The sequence below is a fragment of the Garra rufa genome, chromosome 14 (genome assembly GCF_049309525.1).
Source record: "Garra rufa chromosome 14, GarRuf1.0, whole genome shotgun sequence".
In the NCBI taxonomy this organism is placed as follows: Eukaryota; Metazoa; Chordata; class Actinopteri; order Cypriniformes; family Cyprinidae; genus Garra; species Garra rufa.
Window position 1 is genome coordinate 33,796,793 of NC_133374.1, and position 21,144 is coordinate 33,817,936.

Below are 21,144 nucleotides of genomic sequence, written 5' to 3' on the forward strand. Positions count from 1 at the left end.
AATTATTTTAAGACATCACAGGTAAATAGGGTAAAATAAATAAATAAATACATTGGAACAGATATTACCATACTTCCTCAGTTGATTTGATCAGTACATTAGGATAGTTTTGAATTGGTGTTCTGAAATATTATATTTAAATAGGCATGCAAATGATGCATTATCTAATTAAATATGCATGAATCTGAACATTGGATGAAACCAGGTTCAAAATTCCCGTTTCATCTTGTTGAAATATTTGCGTTAAAGTTTTATTTAGAGAAGGGATTTTAGATATCTCTGTTTATTATGACTGTGTGTGTGTGTGTGTGTGTGTGTACCTGGTATTCATCACGTTGTGGGGACCAAATGTCCCCACTAGGATAGGAATACCAGTAGATTTTGACCTTGTGGGGACATTTCTCAGGTCCCCATGAGGAAACAGGCTTATAAATCATGCACAATGAGTTTTTTTGACGAAGTAAAAGTGTGCACAATCTCCTGTGAGGGCTAGGTTTAGGTGTAGGGTAGGTGTAGGGTGATAGAAAGTACGGTTTGTACAGTATAAAAACCATTACGCCTATGGAATGTCCCCATAAAACATGTAAACCCAACATGTGTGTGTGTGTGTGTGTTGCTTATATACAATGACTTGCAATGATGAGCTTGTCATTTTGATATTTTTGGGGGCTATAAAATTAAAAATATCTTGGTGGGACAACTGTCCTGGTATCATAATGGAAAAAGAAATGTGAGCACCAATGTGAGTATAATACCTCAGGCTTTTGATGAATGTTTATTTGTACACCTCTGAATCATCATTGTATCGTTGTTTTTATTATGTGGGGAAAGCATATAATGCAATCCAATACAGAGACTTTGATCATAAAGCTAAGGAATTAAATTTCACTAAGAAATAATGGAAGATATATAGTGACAGCTGATATTTATATGCATTTTATTTAATTATTCTACTATAGAGTCAAAGACGTTAAGATACCACTTTAAAGGAAATTTACAAAAGTGATTTTATGTCCATAGAAAGCACATTAAATGTAAGTAGAGTGTCTACTTTTAAGGTTTCAAATAAGTTTTTTAATTATTTTAATATTTTTTTGGGGGAAAAACAACATTAAAGCAGTAATACACTTATTGTTTTTATGCTTAAACCCTTTTTCTTCTTTGACCCTATACTATTATAGAGAGCTGTTGATTTGCATTACAAGCTATCAGAATTTAATTTTACTTTTTGGCCATATAAATATTCTTAGTTGCACCAACTTGCATATGTTGGTTAGTTTAGGCCTCTGAATAATACTGAGGTATTTCTTCTTCCTTAACTATGAACTACAAACTATACCATTTCAAAAAATGAGATTTTCTGACTGTTATTTCATATGTTAGGTATTTCAGGTTAAATTTACATATTACACCATTGCGCTTCACTGTTTTAATATTTTTTGTGACCAATGAATGTAGAAAAATCAAGTGCTTTTGAAACCTACTCTGACCCTGCACTGCACACAAAATGTTTCCAGTTCAGATGGTGTGTTGCAGGTTTAGATGCTGTGTGATAACCAAAATGGGTTTCCGTGCCTCCCACAGATGTTCATCTGAGTTAAAAATAGTCATCTATATTCATAACCCATTTCACAGTACACCACACCACAGTGTCACACTTGTACTTCACTTGACTTTGCTTTTTGCTAGCTAAAAGCCTCGAGCTGAATGCAAGGCATGTGAGGGGCGTCTTGTCTACGGGCACCGCGGGGAGAGTCCCTTTAATGCAGCCATGTGACACGCTCAAAATATTCCACCAGATGAGAGGACATGTGGCCCCCAGCAACTCTCACACACTGAGTTCACTGTAGTCTCCTCACATCCTAATGGTCATAATCTGCACTTCTGCTAGGCCTTACTATTCCGTCTGCTTCCAATTCAGAACTGGTACAAACTTCTAATAATAGTCTGAGAGTAATACTGCTTTTTTCTCCTCTGTTTTTCAGTGTTTTGCTAAATTTAGTTGACGAACGAGCACTGGCAGGCATTTTGTCAGCAATTAAATGATGGCGTGACTGCCCATTGGGCCGCAGACATGAAAGCACCATTGTCTGAGAGAATGCCTTCGACTTTCTCAGCATTGGTCGACTTCTCCACTGGGTGGCCGCAAAATTTCATTTAACTATCTCTTTCAAAAGAGGCTGAGAGGGGAAAAAAGAGAAAGAGAAGCCTGTGAACTTTTAAGTGTGTATTTTAATACAGTTAAAAAAAAAATATATGATTTAAAGAGAAGAAAGACAGAGCTATTTCTGATTACAGACCGACGTCATATCAGGCCCCAGTGGCGGTGAAAGAAAAAGCCTGTGTATGTAATGCAGTGACTATGTATATGTGAGTGCATGTGAATCTGTGTGTGGCAATGAAATAGTCTACAGTTTGCTTCCCTGGGTCTGCTAGTGGAGATCTCCATCTTCCTTCATGGGAAGGAAAAATACACTTTTTTTTTTTTCTCTCAGTGTGAGCTGTCCTCTTCTCTCCTCTGGCAAACAGCAGCGTCCGCAGAGCAACATTTGAGAAATCTAGACAGATACATTTCTGTATATACTCACTGTCACTGGAGTGTCTTTGTTTCACTTAATTAACAATTAACAGTGATAAACCCATTACCAGATGAGTATTTGAATATGGTCTTGTGGCCAGAATTCAGTGTCAGTCCCAGAACATTGTGTGTAGATGTCAAATCCTTGCTTGGAAACTGCAGTGATATGCACAGTTTGTAAGGGGGGTGCAGCACATTTCAGGACAGCAGGGTTTGTACCTGCTGTGGAGATCTGTGCAGGACAGACTCTGCATCTTTATAGGCGTTTGTAGGGTTGGTGACACCTTTGTACACCTCTCCATATGCACGACACACCAGCTCTGTGGACTGTTTGAAGATCTGCTCCCTGTGAAAGAGAGAATTATTTTAAATATTTTACACATTCAACTAACACAATGAATGTATTGCAACTGACTACACTTTGATGTATCATGTTAGACAGATACTACAATGTAAATTGTTTCCCCAAATAATTTAACGAGTTGCCATTGGAAACTATTTACCATATATGATTGGTAAAATGTAAAATATATTTGTCAAGATAACCTTGACCGTTCTGTCAAGGTTATCTTGACAAATATATTTTACATTTTGTGACTGAACAAACCAAGTGAATCAAAACAACATCAAAGATAAATAACTCCAGGAACACTTCGTTAGCCATAACTTGGTGCTGTTTTGGTTTTTGAGGGAACATCTGATCTGGGTTCTTGGAAACACATCACACATGAATCAGCCTAATTGAAAACTACATAAACTGGTCCGAATATTGCTAGTTGAGTGAGCAAAGAAAGTAGAGCCACACAAAACACTGATCTGGGTTCAGTTCAGGACTACTGTAACACTGCCCTCTACAGATGAACTTCTGTCAGTACAGCTACACACAGGTACATACCGAAGTCTTAAATATGCCATAGAATGCATTGATACAATATTTTAAATTGTTCTCTGACATCTACATAGAAGGTATATGGCTTAGGTAAGGACAAAGAAATTCTCCAGAAACGGTTTACAAGTCCATTTACAACCCTAGGATTTGTCCCTAGAATTATATGGTCTGTTATTACCTTATCTGCAAGGTTCATGAATCATAATGATGAGCTTTGCTCTGATTGGCTGTTTCACAGAGCATCTAATTTCAGTAGCTCACACAGGGAGGAAAATATACATTTAATCACGGAGCCCGAGCCGCTAATAATATGCGGGGCATTGAAAAGTTTTGAATGCACAATCACTTTTTACTTTCACTTCTGAGTTTTGCGATTACACATGCTCTGTGTAACGTTATACTACAGCGGCAGTACTTACCACACATTTTACAAGTTTGGATGTTTGTTAGTGGTGCTAAGGATCTGTAAATCATTCGCCATCGTCCGCGCAGTCATCTCTCCTTACTCTGTTTATGTGGTAAGTGAAATCTTATGTACTGCAATGTAACAGGCTACCGCTAGCAGGAAGCTAACCATGTCCATTTAGTGGCTCGTCTTATTTTATTAGAATGCGTTATTTGTTTTCCGTGCCTTTCTGAGTACAGACACTAACCCATCCCTGCACCTAACATCCCCTGCACAACCTGGAACATAACATTTATTCCCGTGATCTGTCATTTTCTCTATTGTCCTCGCTTTGTTTTTTCACAATAGCCTACCTGCAGAACTTCTGACGATTCGGCTATGCAAATGTTGGGGGCATGACTATTAATGATCCCGACTATAACGTCATAGTTGGTGTTATGTTAGAATTGGCCTCTTTTTCCGTGGTCTTTTGCAAACACCAGATTTATATAAAAAGGAGGAAACGATAGTGTTTGAGACTCACAGTATGTCATGTCCATGTACAGAACTGTTGTTATTCAAATATGCCAAGGTAAATACAGTTTTCCATTCTATGGCACCTTTTAAGGTAAATAAGCAATTTACATGCATGTGAACCTTTATCTCTTACATAAATAGGCCTCCTATCAAATTAAGGCTTGGCCTTAGGTTTACTTAAAAATGATGTAATTTACTCACTCTCATGTTGTACTAAACATGTCAACTTTTTTCATTCTGTGAAACACAAAATGCATTTTCTCCATATGTGAATACAATAAAAGGAAGCTTTATAAAGGTTAAAAAAAAATGTAAAAAAAAAAAACATAAAAGTATCATAAACACATTTCATATTTCTTCACTTTATACACTAGCCATTTTATTGGATACACCCTTCTAATACCTTAAAAAATGTATTTAGTTACTACTTGTAGTACACTTGAACCCACTAGTGTATGAAAGATGGGTTAAAGTGGACTACAAGTGGTAACTAAATACATTTTTTAATACAGAGATAGTATGTTAAAAGCACATTTGAGTTCATATTCATGGTGTTCCAAAATAGCACATTTTAGTACACTTAGATATTAGATTATCTAAATAGATATTTGGATTATCTTAAGAAATACTAAAGAATACATTTTAATATATTAAGATAAAATTAGTGTGTGAAAATAGAGCACTTTGAAGGAGACCTATTATGCCTCTTTTTCCCATATTTAATGTAAGTCAGGTGTCCCCAGAATGTGTCAGTGAAGTTTCAGCTCAAAATACCCCACAGATCATTTATATCATTTTGAAAATGCCCATTTTGAGTGGAAGCAGAAACACATAGTTTTTTTACATGTCTCTTTAAATGCAAATGAGCTGCCACTCCCTGCCCTCTTTTCCAGAATATGACTATTTTACAGCTCTTACCTCAAATATTCTGTTAAAAATATATATATAGGATAATGATATAGGATTTTCTGAGCACACACATCCAAAGCATGCGCACAGAAAGCGGCTATCACACAGCATGTGAGTACTAAACTAAGTTCTCTTTCATGTCTTATTGCTTAAACTGTTAAATACACACAAGTTTATGTTAAAAACACTCAGGAGTTACAAAAACAGTTGGTTATGTCAGTAAAGGCAAACAGCTGGGAAAGCTGGGACTGACGCTTGTGAGCATCGTCCCAGAAGGCCCCAACATTATCCACCAATCGTTTTTTGGCAGACACAGCGGACACAGACTGCTGGGCGGGAGCATTCCCTGCTGTGGACCAACAAGAAGTCCTGATTCCAGTGCTGTCAGACTTCTGAGAGCAGGCCCTTCTGGGGAAGAGCTGTTGACACCTCATTATATGGTGCCTGTTTCTCCTCAGAGCCCTCTGGAGGCCGGTCTGTTAACTGCTCCACCTTTGGTGCTTCAGGGCACAGCGCTCTCAAGTGACTACAGTTCTCAATGTCTGCCCAGAAACATGGTGGTACTGGGAAGCTCACAACCTCTAAGGAGGTTCTTAAGCAGCCAGTTCGGTTCCCTGCTGGTCATCCACTTCAGGGCACTGGGCTGATTGCTCAAGGTTTCCTTAATTGGGGAGAAACAGTTCACACTTCATTATACGGTGCCCATCTCTCCTTAGTGCCTTTAGGAGGCAGGTCTGTTAACCCTGCCATCTTGGTGCTTCGGGACACAGAGGTCTCCAGCAAGAACTGTTCTTAGCTGCCGCCTAGCAACAGTATAGTGGATAAATAGGTCGCTTCCTGCCGGTCATCCTTGATGTAGTGGGGATTCGATTCATAATGCAAGCACATCTGTCTCCTGCTCGGGTGGAGTTAATCCTCAGTGAGAGAAGGCCATTTACTCACTGTCAAATAGTTTCAGAGACTGTTAGGTCTGATGGCAGCTGCATCCAACGTGATACCTTTTGGTCTGCTGTACATGAGACCTTTGCAGTGGTGGCTGAGAACCAGGAGTTTTCCTCAAGGGGCAACCTGCTTTGCATGATCAAGGTCACGCAACGATGTTTACGTGCCTTGGACATGCGGAGGAATCCTTTGTTCCTGTCCCAAGGCCCTGGTCGACGCATAACGCTAACAACGGATGCCTCCCTCACAGGCTGGGGGAGAGGTCATGAGTGGCCGCTCTGCCCGTGGCCACCATCTCACGTAGAACATAAATTGCCTGGAGATGTTGACTGTGTTTCAGGTACCAAAACACTTTCTCCCAGACCTAAGAGGCCGTCATGTGCTTGTTTGCACAGACAACACATTGGTGGTCTCTTACATCAACCACCGGGGGGGGGGGGGGGGGGTGGTCTGTGTCCGTGGCCCCAATACAGGCTGGTGTGCTAGATCCTTTTGTGGGCCCAAGGAAAACTCCTCTCTTTGATAGCAGCTTACATCCAGGGAGCAGACATCGTGTTGAGACAGGGGCTGAGGCCCAGGGAATAGACGTGCGACCCTGATGTGGTGGAGCAGGCATGTGTGTGTCTTCAGACTTCACAGTCCATGTCCAATCTCACATCCTGCTCCTCTCAGACTGGACACCATGAAACAGACATGGCTTAGGCTGCGTCTGTATAGTCTCAGCCTCAGACGTCACGCCCCTGGAACGTTGGCTAAACGTCTGATGCATATGGTACACTTAACTGGAAGTTATGAAAGCTATGGATGTGGCTCCTAAGGGTGCACAGCTATTAGGATCCGGTCTCTCAATTGAGGTTGTTGAGACCATACTCCAGTTCAGAGATCCCACCACGAGAAAACAGTATCCCCTTAAGTGGAAATCCTTCACTTCTTGGTGGAGACAGCAACTGCAAGACTCAGTCAACTGCCCAGTTGGTACAGTTCTGAAGTTTCTGCAGAAGCGTTTCTCCGCAGGGCCACAGGGTTATCTCCCTCCACTCTGAAGGTATACATGGCTGCACGCTCCTCTAAGTCAGTCGCTGGGGAAGAAACCGTTGGTAACATGTTTCCTTCGTGGTGCTTTGAGACCAGGATGGAAGATTCTAAGTCTTTATCAGGGGTTTCCCTGCAAGATGTTGTAATGCAGCAGGCTGGTCCTTTCTGTTCCCATCTAGATTTGGCATTTGTCAGCCTGTCTAGTGTAAAATCATGATGAGCATGAGTATGACGAGCATAAGTATGGCGACGTGGGCATAGTCGTTCCCAAAGCTTCTGTGACACAGCTCGAGTTCCCTGAAGGGGAACGTCTCTAGGTAACGTATATAACCATGGTTACCGGAGGGAAACGAGACACTGCATCTCCCTGCATAATGAAATTTATAATAACAAAATTTTCTGATAAACCATATATTGTTGTAGTTGTGTTTTTTAATAGTCACATTGAATCATTGAAAGCAGTTAAATCTTCTGTTTTTTTTTTTTTAGCTAAAGCCATAGGCATTTCCTGAGTTGTTTCTTCGGGGCGTATTTAGAGTTTCCGGATGAAGATTTACTGCTGATCACAGAACCGTGCTTCACTCATGACAATCGCAGCTTCTGCCTAATCGCGATTGTGATTTCATTTCAATTTATCGTGCAGCTCTACATTCTCTGTGGTTGTACGTGAAAATCCTAGTAGGATCAGCAGTTTCTGAAGTACTCAGACCAGTCCGTCTGGCACCAACAAAGATGGCACACTCAAAGTTACTTAAATCACCTTTTTTCCCCATTCTGATGCTTAGTTTGACTTTCAGCATATTGTCTTGACCAAGTTTACATGCCTACATGCCCAGAGTTGCTACCATGTGACTGACAAATTAGATATTTAAGTTAACATGCATGAACAAGGGTACCTAATAAAGTGACCAGTGAGTGTATATTGACACATTTCTACAGAAGCCATTTGGGTTTGTTTAAGAAATAAATTTAACTCGTTATTCACTGATAATCTTTCATTCTAGGGCTGTTAATCAGTGAGAAACTAGATCAAGTTAAATATGATAACAAGGTCAGTCAGATCAATAAACAAATCATTCAGAACAGTTTTGTGAATTGGAGCAAACAATTTACTAAAACATTTAACCCAAAAGAACAATTTCTAAATCAAACAGGAAAATGTGGGCGGGTATTAAGATTTTAAGCAAAAACCCAAACTTTTGAAAAGACACAAGGCTGAATAATGGGAGAATTTTAGTAAATCCCTTTAAAGTGAAGTGTACAGGACAAAATTATGTGTGTGCAAACGGATCCATCTCTATTCAGCTTGTCTTTGTATCTCATGCAGGGTTCAGTCACGTGCAGCGTGTTTATGTGTGGGAGAGATAGATAGAAAGAGAGAGAGAGAAATGGACCAGGAGCTAATTAGTTGTGCCAAGCCTGTGCACGAGTCCATCTCCATTAATAGAGAACATTAACCTGAGGGACAGTGAGTGCTCCTCAAGCCTGTTACATTTCCCAGTAACAATGTGACTCAGTGTGTGTGCCTCTCTACCACTCAAATAGCAACATCACACTGATGTGCTGATGCTAAAAGAACCAACTGCAAGGAGGAGAGGGAAACAAGAACCATGACCAATGCACAAGAAACCTCTTATGCTCATCACCGCTTCGTTAATGCAATGACGGTGGGATCGATTTTATCAGCCAAAACCATTATTTGTTAAGGTTGGTTGTGACTAAGTAGTAAGAAATCATGTAGGTAAATGGTAGCTAGTAAACACGTGTGTGACTAAAATTGAGACAAAAAATGAAATTTTATTCAGTTAATGGTATATGTGATGTGTGTGAAAATATGAGAACGTTTAAAGGTGCAATATTCTATACTAGCAAAAGACTGAAATTGCCAGTTCAGGGTTTCTGCAGATATGAACAAGTGAAATTTAAGACTTTTTAAGACCTTTTTAATACCACCTTATATTAAATTTAAGACCAAAACCTGTAATGGAAATAGATATTATATTACATGCATATATAATATTTAATGTGTTTAATGTAAAAAGTAAACAATTTCATGGCTGTCATAAATTAAATGTATTACTACGATATACAGTGAACTTTTCATATCAGCAGATACTATTCCACATAAAATATAACCACTAGAAATAACTGATGTAAAAAAAAATTCTGAAGCAATTTTTTCATCAGTGCTCTATAAGCTTTTACATCTTAAATCTGCATATTTGATTTACCTTTATAAAGGCCTTTTTTTTTTTTTTAAATGTATGCATTAACTTTGAAATTTTATTTTATGAATTTATCAATAAATTGTAAATGGCTGTTAGCAGTGAGATTACACAATTTACACTGCAAAATTAAAAGTGAGATTAATGTTTTAAATACATTTATTGATTTATAAATATATAAATTAGAATGTTGGGTGTGGCGGCATACTTTTAAACACATTAAACTACCAGCAGGTGGCGGTAAGTCACTTCATGAGCGAGTTACTTCAACTGATTCGAGCAAAACGCTGAATCATAGCAAAACGCTGATAGGAGAATGCTTCTGCTGCGATCCTTGTTTGGAACTATTTTCGTTGGTGAAAGAACAAAACAGTGAAAATATTTTGTCTAATATGCAAGTAACTACTTGACTAACTACTTGTTTATTGAGCTAAAATTAATGTAACATTTGTAATTGTGAGAATATTCAGCATAAAGCTCACTTGGTATATTACTGAACTATATCATTTTATAAATAAACTATACATTTAACATTTTTACCTCAGTGTGTTTCTTTAGAGTGCTGTTACGCTCATTTGTTTTAAAGTATGTCACGAATAGACCAGAAATACACTATCCATTATCAATTTCTGTTTACGTTGAATGTATTAAAATATGAATCTTTCTTGCCTTTCGATGCTTCGCTAGTTGTTTTTGTCACTTCAGTTTTAATCAGGCGGTTTGTTCGGTCGGGCAAGTAAAAAAAAAACATTTTAAAAGTATCTCCAAGGCTGGCGGTCAGCTAGCTCGACCTATAACGTTATTCTGAAGACGCAGTAACTTCCGCAGGGGGAGAAAAAAAATCTACAGGTGTTAGCAACTGGCCTTAGCCAAGCCCTATATTCAGTTTTTTAAGCTAAGTATCGCTAAACTTGCACTTCCCCATAGCTAAAAAGTTAAATCCATTTTACTTCTGCGGTACAATCCGAGAGAGACTCGCGCCAATAACAGAAAGCTGATTGGCTATTGCATGTTGGTCTCATTTGTAGTTTAAATACAGCAAATTATATTTGGAATAGTGAAATAAAGAACTACAACACCACGGAAACAACAAAAAGAGAATTTAAATGAGCTTTAGAGGTAGCGTTACATGGACATCGGGAAAAAAAAGACCTGTGTGAAATTATTTAAGACCTAGAACAGCGAATTTAAGACTTTTTAAGGCCTAAAATTTTGATTTTTAAATTTTAGACTTTTTAAGACTTTTTAAGACCCCGCGGAAACCCTGCAGTTCTACTTAAGGTGAACTTAAAATCTAACATTAAATAAACTATTTTCATTGTTAATTTACACTACCATTCAAAAGTTTGGGGTCAGTAAAGATTTTTAAAAGTTTCTAAAATAAGGGGCAGATTTAGTAAAGGCTTGCAGCAGCCCAAACCATCTTCTGGGGTTAAAATAGCATTGTCAGGATTTACTAAAGACGCACAGTGAAGAATTAGCACTAAAAAAGGCGTGGACACAGTTATTTTGCGCCTGACCTTACTGAATATGCATTTGTAGGAGAACATTTATGGAGAGTATTTGCACTCATCAAAGTACTGGTATTTGTGCCATTATTTAACGCCCAATAAAAAGGATGTCTTAAAGCAGGCAGTAATTTGCGCTGCTCTTTGAAGATTGCTCTGGTCATTATGGCAATGATCTGGCTGTGTCTGTGTTCTTTAATGTGTGCATTTGTAGAAAATCACACACAGAATTTTCCCCATCCCGTCGACACTGGAATTTGCCCTGTTTAGTAAATCTGGCCCTGTGTCTCTTATAGTCACCAATGCTCAATTTATTTGATCAGAAATATAGTAAAACAGTAACAATAGGAAATATTATTACAATTTTACTATTTTCTATTTTAATTTATTTTAAAATTGTATTTATCCCAGCAATGGCAAAGCGGAATTTTCAGTAGCCATCACTTCAGTCTTCAGTGTCAAGTGATCCTTCAGAAATAATTCTAATATGCTGATTTGGTACTCAAGAAACACTATGAAAAGAATATGTTGAAAACAGTTGTGCTGCTTGTATAAAAACTTTTCAGGATTCTTTGATGAATAAAATGTTCAAAAGAACAGCATTTATTTAACCAATCTATTTACAACATCATTAATGTCTTTACTATAACTTTTCGATCAATTTACTACTAAATAAATGAATACATTTCTTAAAATTTCTTATTGATCCCAGACTTTTGAACTGTAGTGTATGTATGTATGTAGAAATATTATTGTACAGTGTTACCATTATTTTTTCAAGAATGTTTGCTACCCTCTCACACTTAAACATGCTGTTTTTGAAACTGTACTTATATATGTACATGGCCTCTGATTTGATAGATATCTTATATATATCTAATATGGGCATTTTTTGTCAATTTTATATCTTAATATCCCCAGTCCTTAGTCCTTAGCTTAGATATTCTGCTATACATCTACTTTTGTTTTCCACAGAGGAAAGGAAGTGATACAGGTTTAGATTGACATTGTATAAATTAAATGATCATGGACGTTTCCTTATTTGGTGAACTTTCAATTTTTAAAGGCTCTTGAACTCTTTGTTTAAAATGGGAAAAAGTGTGTAATTGTAATGTTTTGAAACAAAATGCAAAAAAAACTTTCTTATAGATAAAATGTGTGCTAAATGTGATCTGACTCATACTTGATAGCAGCACTGAGCAGGAAGTTGAGTTGCGGCATCACAAGCGTATCAGGGGAGGCCAAATAACGATCAAACTGGACCTGTAAGTACAACAAATAACACACCGCTAGACAAAACAAGAATGCGAAGAAAAGATTTGATAAAACTGTAAGTTATATTCAAAATGGGATTTGTTTTGTTGATTTACAATTATTAACAAAAGACGTCTGTGATTTCATTTAAAAATTAATGTGAAATGTGATTTCACCTAGAAAGGTGGTAAAAAGGTCTGAAACCACAAAGATCTAAAAACATTAGGTAATTTGTTCCTCAGGTTGTGTGAGTAAAACACAGAGACATTTTCAATTCAGACCAGATTAAAAATCCCAAAATACATCTGAAAACATTAATTTTTTCAACTGAAGGAAAGGAAGGAAGGCCTGTTCAAGTAGAATTTAATAAAGAAATAGGTCTTACCATCGCTGTTTTTAAGGATGTGCTGTCCATTCCGGGGAGGTTGGCCAAGGGACCCTAAGAGGATGAAACAGCTATGAGTGAAGGACTACTTTAATTCAGCTCTGTGAACTGAGACAGCCTGCAGCACAGATATAACACAAACAAAGAAGAGAAGAAATAGGTGCAGCAGCTTAAAAAAAAAAACATGAAGTGAGAGATTTCACATTTTAACCAAATTCGTAACTTGTATGTGACACTGTTGAAGAGACAAAAAATAAAAATAAATAAATAAATAAATAAAAAATGAAGAGGAGAGAAAAAAGAACAACAACAACAACAACACAAAAAAGCTTAGAGAAGTACAGAACCTTTCTCAAAGGTCCACTTGACCATATATTGTAAAGTGTGCAACATCCTTGTGATGCATTATGAGTTGACACATTTTGTAATGCACCAATTATTAACTCTGGCTAGCATACCAAGAAACATTTATCTTTACATGCTTGCTATAGTGTTGCTTGATAAAAATGTTATTGGATGAGACACATTTGAAGATATAGCTAATATACATGTAAATACACATTGACTGAATACTGAATAATGTATCAGTTGCTATAAACCACTCAGTTAAAGTGCCAACTCATTTACTATTGCTGAGTAAAATTTTGCATAATTTCATCATTTCAAATAGAAATCTAATAGAAATCAGTTTTTCATGCAAATTTGCTGTGTTGACCAACAGAAAATTGCTTGGTTTGAAGGTAACTACTGTGTGAGCTGTGCTTCATACATCGCTACACTATAAAATTGGAACCAACAAAGATGGCACACTCTTAAAGGGAGTGCTTCTAATCTCAGTTTGTTACCTGTATAAAAGATACCTGTCCACAGAAGCAATAAATCAGTCAGATTCCAAACTCTCCACCATGGCCAAGACCAAAGAGCTGTCCAAGAAGATCTTGTTAATGATCTCAAGGTAGCTGGGACCATAGTCACCAAGAAAACAATTGAAATCCTGCGCCCGCAAGGTCCCCCTTCTCAAGGAAGTTTGCCAATAAACATCTAAATGATTCAGAGGAGAACTGGGTGAAAGTGTTGTGGTCAGATGAGACCAAAATCGAGCTCTTTAGCATCAACTCAACTTACCGTGTCTGTAGGAGGAATGCTGCCTATGACCCCAAGAACACCATCCCCACCGACAAACATGGAGGTGGAAACCTTATGCTTAAGGGGTGTTTTTCTGCTATGGGGACAGGACAACTGCCCCACATCAAAGGGACGATGGACGGGGCCATGTACCATCAAATCTTGGGTGAGAACCTCCTTCCCTCAGCCAGGGCATTGCAAACGTGTCGTGGATGGGTATTCCAGCATGACAATGACCCAAAGCACACGGCCAAGGCAACAAAGGAGTGGTTCAAGAAGAAGCACATTAAGGTCCTTAGATTGGCCTAGCAAGTCTCCAGACTTTAATCTCATAGAAAATCTGTGGAAGGAGCTAAAGGTTTAAGTTGCCAAACATTAGCCTTCAAATTTGGATGACTTGGTGAGGATCTGCATAGAGGAGTGGGACAAAATCCCTCCTGAGATGTGTGCAAACCTGGTGGCCAACTACAAGAAATGTATGACCTCTGTGATTGCCGACAAGGGTTCCCTTCTAGGTAACTCGAGCTGCGTCTAAACGCTTTGGGAACGCCTTCAGCGTGACCATGCTCTGAATCACGTGTGTAATCAGCCCAATGGAATCGCGAGACGTCACATACGTGATGACATCACCGACCAGGAAGCTTAAAAGCACGTGCAGTGAGAGCAGCGCTAGCTTTCTGCCATTCAGCAAGTGCTCTATGTTTGTGCACTCTTCCGTTCCTCCCTCGTCGTGCTCCAGCTCAGACCGCATACCAGCTCCTCATACAGGGAGGTGCAAAAACAGAGCGTTGCCTCCCGTACGCCCCCCACTGGTAGGGACCGCGGGTCTCAGCAGCGCTCTAAGAAGGGCCCTTCTAAGCCCAAGACTGACCTGAGGGTGGTCTTGCAGGCTAAAAAAAAAAATAAATAAAAAAAGTCATATCATATATCATATCATATCATCATACGGTGCCCGTCTCTCCTCAGTGTCCCCAGGGGATCAGGGGCGCAACGATCCCTAGCGAGCATATTTCTCGACTACCGCCCGATATCATAGCGGTACTGGGAAGCTCACGACCTCTACGGAGGTCCCCTCGACAGTTGGTTGGGTGCTTTCCTGCCGGTCCATGCTTCAGGACCCCACGCCAGCTGTTTCTCTAACACCAGAGGTCAGCCTCGAGAGGCTGATTCCCTTAGTAGACTTTCTGGCAGCGTGGAAACTTCTGCCAAATGTCTCTCAATGGGTCCTGCACACTGTAGAAAGAGGTTACCGCATTCAGTTCGGTGCTCCTCCTCCCTGTTTCAGCTGAGTATTTCCCACTTTCGTGGGCCCCGAGCAGGCTCTGGTTATGGAACAAGAAGTAAACACTCTTCTGGGGAAGGAGGCCATCGAGGTGTTCCCTCCTCACGAGCAAGAGTCCGGGTTCTACAGCCGGTACTTCATTGTTCCCAAGAAGGATGGGGGCCTCAGGCCCATCTTAGATCTGCGCGTTCTAAATCGTTCAGTCATGCGCCTAAAATTCAGAATGCTGACTATTAAGCACGTTGTGTCACAGATCAGGTCGGAGGACTGGTTTGTGACGACAGATCTGAAAGATGCCTACTTTCATGTCTCCATCCTTCCCCAACACAGGAAGTTCCTGAGGTTTGCTTTCAGGGGCGAAGCATACCAATATCGGGTTCTTCCTTTCGGCCTTGCACTCTCACCCCGCACTTTCACAAAGTGTGTGGATGCAGCTCTGGCTCCTTTGCGACTCCAGGGCATCCGCATACTCAACTACATCGACGACTGGCTGATTTTGTCCCAGTCCGAGCAGATGGCAGTTCAACATCGAGATGTTGTTCTGTCACACATTAAAGAGCTGGGGTTAAGACTAAACGCCAAGAAAAGTGTGCTTTCTCCATCACAGAGACCCACTTATCTGGGTGTGGTGTGGGATTCGTCCACGATGCAGGCACGTCTGTCTCCTGCTCGTGTAGAATCGATCCTCACAGAGGTCGCAAGAGTAATAGAAGGCCGGTCACTCACTGTAAAGCGGTTCTGGCGAGAGTGCGCCGGGACGGGGTTCGACTTCTTTTAGTAGCCCCGTGCTGGCCGGCCGAGTATGGTTCTTGGACCTGATTTCCCTCCTAGACGGCTCCCCCGGGAGATTCCAGTCAGGAGGGATCTCCTCTAACAGGCGGGGGGTCTCATTCTTCACCCCCACCCGGAGCTGTGGAAGTTATGGGTGTGGCCCCTGAGGGGGCACAGTTCATAGCTTCAGGTCTCTCAACTGATGTTGTTGAGACCATCCTCCAGACCAGAGCTCCCTCCACGAGGAAACTGTACGCCTTGAAGTGGAGGCTCTTCACTTCTTGGTGCGGAGACCGCCAGTTTGACCCAGTTAACTGCCCAGTTGGTACAGTGCTGGAGTTCTTACAGGCCCGTCTCTCCGCCGGGTTGACCCACTCCACCTTGAAGTTTTACGTGGCAGCCATAGCAGCTTACCATGCCCCTCTTGGTGGCACTTCAGTGGGCAGACACCCATTAGTTACACGTTTCCTCAACGGTGTGCTGAGGTTGAGACCTCCAGTACGCTCTCGCGTCCCTACGTGGGATCTGGCTGTGGTGCTAGAGGCCCTGTGTAAGCCTCCTTTTGAACCTTTGGAAGAGATCTCCAATCGTCTTCTTACTCTTAAGACTTCTCTGCTCTTAGCAATCACTTCTCTTAAGAGGGTTGGGGACCTTCAGGCCCTCTCAGTGGCCCCTTCCTTTCTTGAATTTGCGCCTGGTATGGCCAAAGCTTTCTTGTATCCCAAGGCGGGATACCTGCCCAAGGTCCCCACCGTTGCACCACGCCCTGTCGTACTGCAGGCTTTTCATCCTCCTCCCTTCCGGGAGCCCGGCCAGCAGAAGCTTAATTGCACTGGACACATACGTCCACAGAACTGCCATGTGGAGGAAGGCTGACCAACTTTTGGTCTGTTACGGCCCTCCGAGGAGAGGCCGCCCTGCTGCCAAGCCTTCCATAAGCCGGTGGATTGTGGATGCCATTTCCCTTTCGTATGAGTCCTCTGGTCTCCCCTCACCATGGGGAGTCAAGACTCACTCAACTTGGAGTATGTCCACCTCTAAAGTCCTTCTTTCGGGCCTTTCTATACAAGATATCTGCAACGCTGCGGGTTGGTCCACGCCCCTAACTTTCACTACGTTCTATGGCCTAGATCTTCCAGCCGCTCCCGGCTCCTTCGTTCTCTCGCCCTAATCCGGCAGGGACACCCCTCAGTATGGCGGTGTGGGCATTCTCGTTCCCAAAGCGTTTCGACGCAGCTCGAGTTACCTGGAAGGGAACATCTCAGGTTACGCATGTAACCCTAGTTCCCTGAAGGGAACGAGACGCTGCATCTCGAGGCCATACTTCCGGCATCCCTGCGGCGCTTGCTGCTTCCAGAAAGCTAGCGCTGCTCTCACTTTATGTGCTTTTAAGCTTCCTGGTCGGTGACGTCATCACATACGTGACGTCTCGCGATTCCATTGGGCTGATTACACACGTGATTCAGAGCGTGGTCACGCTGAAGGCATTCCCAAAGCGTTTCGACGCAGCGTCTCGTTCCCTTCAGGGAACTAGGGTCACATACGTAACCTGAGACGTTTTGCCACCAAGTACTAAGTCATGTTTTGCAAAGTGGTTAAATACTTATTTCACTCATTAAAATGCAAATCAATTTATAACTTTTTTGAAATGCATAAAATTAGACTGATCATTTCTTTGTCAGTGGGCAAACATACAAAATCAGCAAGGGATCAAATAATTTTTTCCCTCACTGTATAAATATAATATAAATTAAAAAATATAATTTTTTATTTTTATTTTTACTTTTACCATATTGCTTTTTTCCACCACTTAATAATTGCAATAATCCATGATGGGACATCAAGTTTTACTACAGTTAAATAAGTTTCAGACACTTTGAATTATGGTAACACACAACCTTTCATGGCCTAGTGCTTTATTATGCGAGTAAAAATTCTGATTATGGTTCTAGGAACTTTCTAGTTCTAGAAACATTGTGCCTAACATGCCACTGCAACAGTTTAACAGAGGGCAAAGATTCATTATGAGTGACAAACATCAGCAGGATCTACATATAGCGTCTAGTGGTCAATTTCTTGTACACATAATGTGGATGGTTATAATATCTTTAAAACGATGCCATCAACATGACACATAAAGTTGGCTTTTGAGGGCCAGATTCATAAATCATGTCTGTTGTGGGCAGCATGAGCCATATAAAGCGAGACAGGCCGTAATTAACAGCATGAGTGGACAGAGAAGACATTGATGCAGTAGGCGAGACAGTTGTGCCCTGTGCTGTGGACAGCAGGTGTCCAAAGACGCCTAGTCACACACCAGCCTTTTACGGGGGTGTGTGATGAGGACAGGCGTGGAAATACCCAGACTGCACTGCTCTGCCAAGACCCACACACAAACCCATGCTTACTTTCAATGCTTCTGCGTTCTCGCCTGTCTTCTGTAATATAACACCTTGCTTAAAGTGCCGCTACATGTCCAAAAGAGTCACAAAGTTCAGTGGAATCTTTTTCACCTGACAATTACTCAACTAAACTCAAAAGAAAAGCTGGGTTGTAAACTTCAATACCCATAAAAGAGAGTACACAAGCCATAGGAACAATATAAAACAGTAACAACTCTTGGTTTAAAAGTCATGACGAAAGTAGTACATTTTCAGTTACAATTTAGTAGCTGCTCTAAGTGATTCATTAAAGAGAACGGGCTCATTTGTACCAGTTAATTAGCAGAAGAATCATTCATTTGAGAATCTGTCAAGGCTGATGTCACTGTTCTTCTGATTCACTAAAATAAACGTCAGATTCTCCAAAGTACTAATAGTCATTCATTTCAAAATTGGACTACTTTTACTGAGCTGCATTTTTTTAAATTCATTAAAAACTGGCTCATTCATGCCACTTTATTTTTTTATTTACACTGGCTGCACTGTAGAGTAGGTATTTGCTCAAATGAACAGATTTAGAACATTCACTCAGACTATACTGTACACAGTTTTGATTCATTTCAAAGAATTGGATTTCTCTGGTCACACCGTATATTTTTCATTTACTAAAAACAAAAGGCTCATAAGAGTGATTAGTTTGGGAATCAGACTACTGATGTTTCTGAATAAAAAAAAAAAAAAAATCTGCCATTGTTATCAGAATTGGCAAGTAACCTATTCCAATAATCTTTTAACAGTGTATAATATGTCACACAATGTTAGAAGAGATGCTGAATGCCCTGAACATCAGCTGTGTGAAGCCAAATCATTAATGAACAACAACAAAACACAAATAAATAATTTGCTCTGCCTAATCTGTAAAATCGCAGGCTGCTGTAAATGTGCACACAGATGTGGACAGGTAATCGTGTTTACAGAATAAGCTCTATTTTGTGTTCTTTTTCAATCTCAGGCCATTTCCTGCCATGTGATGAATTTGAGCGAAAATCTGCACTATGTGATTTTATTAATGAGCCTCTAACCGTAGGGTAACCATGGTAATAAGGTCCAAATAGGAGACATATAAACAATAGAGACTATTCCTGTGAAATGAGAGAAAGATAATAAGGAAGTAATGTGCGCTATTAGTGTGTGTGTGTGTGTGTGATGGATGTGATATGAAAGAGGAAAGATGGCCAAAAATGGTGTTTTGCAAATAAGAGCTCACAGATAGATCTGTCAGAAGTTACATTGTCACAAATTTTACAATGCTATAATAATAATAATTTTAACACATAGCCTCTTATAGCTTCTTGCTTTTATACAACAGCAGCAAGAGCATAAAAGACACCAAATGTTCAACTTGAAGACTGCTTACAGTTTACATTCATACAGGGTTTCTGCAGATATGAACAAGTGAAATTTAAGACTTTTTAATACCACCTTATATGAAATTTAAGACCGAAACCTGTAATGGAAATAGATATTATATTACATGCATATATGTAATATTTATTGTGTTTAATGTAAAAAGTAAACGCAATATCATGGCTGTTATAAATTTAAATTTATTACTACGATATACAGTGAACTTTTCATATCAGCAGATACTATTCCACACAAAATATCCCCATAAAAGTACCACTAGAAATATCTGATGTAAAAAAAAAATTCTGAAGCAATATTTTCATCAGTGCTCTATTAGCTTTTACATCTTAAATCTGCATATTTGATTTACCTTTATAAAGGCCTTTTTTTTTTAACTTTTGAAATGTATGCATTACCTTTGAAATTTATTTTATGAATTTATCAATAAATTCTAAATGGCTGTTAGCAGTGAGATTACATAATTTACACTGCAAAATTAAAAGTGAGATTAATGTTTTAAATACATTTATTGATTTATAAATATATACATTAGAAATGTTGGGTGTGGAGGCATACTTTTAAACACACTAAATTACCAGCAGGTGGCGGTAAGTCACTTCATGAGCGAGTTATTTCAACTGTTTCGAGCAAAACGCTGAATCATAGCAGAATGTTGCTAGGAGAGCGCTTCTGCTAATGTTGCATATTGTCTAATATGTAAGTAACTACTTGACTAACTACTTTTTTATTGAGCTAAAATTAATGTAACATTTGTAATTGTGAGAATTTTTAGCAAAAAGCTCACTTGGTATATTACTGAACTATATCATGTTATAAATAAACTATACATTTAAAATTTTTACCTCAGTGTGTTTCTTTAGAGTGCTGTTACATTCATTTGTTTTAAAGTATGTCACAAATAGACCAGAAATACACTATCCATTATCAATTTCTGTTTACGTTTAATGTATTAAAATATGAATCTTTCTTGCCTTTGGATGCTTCTCTAGTTGTTTTTGTCACTTCAGTTTTAATCAGGCGGTTTGTTCGGTCGGGCAAGTAAAAAAAAAACATTTTAAAAGTATTTCGAACGCTGGCGGTCAGCTAGCTCGACCTATATTTCTTATTATTATTGATAACATTATATACAGAAAAAGGTAGTTTGACCTGTATTTTGCTACTGCGATTCTGAAGACGCAGTAACTTCCACAGAGGGAGAAAAAAATCTAGTTGTTAGCAACTGGCCCTATATTCAGTTTTTTTCAAGCTAAGTATCACTAAACTTGCACTTCCCCATAGCTAAAAAGTTAAATCTATTTTACTTCTGCGGTACAATCCGAGAGAGACTCGCGGCAATAACAGAAAGCTGATTGGCTATTGCATGCTGGTCTCATTTGTAGTTTAAATACAGCAAATTATATTTGGAATAGTGAAATAAAGAACTACAACACCACGGAAACAACAAAAAGAGAATTTAAATTAGCATTAGAGGTAGCGTTACATGGACATCGGAAAAATAAGACCTGTGTAA

General features: G+C 39.6%; 1 protein-coding gene across 1 annotated transcript in view; it reads right to left on the bottom strand.

Annotated features, from left to right (window-relative positions):
- Positions 1-2,214: 2,214 nt before the first annotated feature.
- The window catches only part of cog6 (component of oligomeric golgi complex 6), a 36,204-nt gene continuing 17,274 nt past the window's right edge, over positions 2,215-21,144 (bottom strand). Inside the window, exons 11-13 of the mRNA XM_073817861.1 lie at positions 12,648-12,701; positions 12,192-12,271; positions 2,215-2,924 (exon numbers count right to left, since the gene is read on the bottom strand). Coding sequence (XP_073673962.1) covers positions 2,777-2,924; positions 12,192-12,271; positions 12,648-12,701 — 282 coding nt within the window. The 3' untranslated portion in view covers positions 2,215-2,776. The remainder of the gene's footprint in view (positions 2,925-12,191; positions 12,272-12,647; positions 12,702-21,144) is intronic.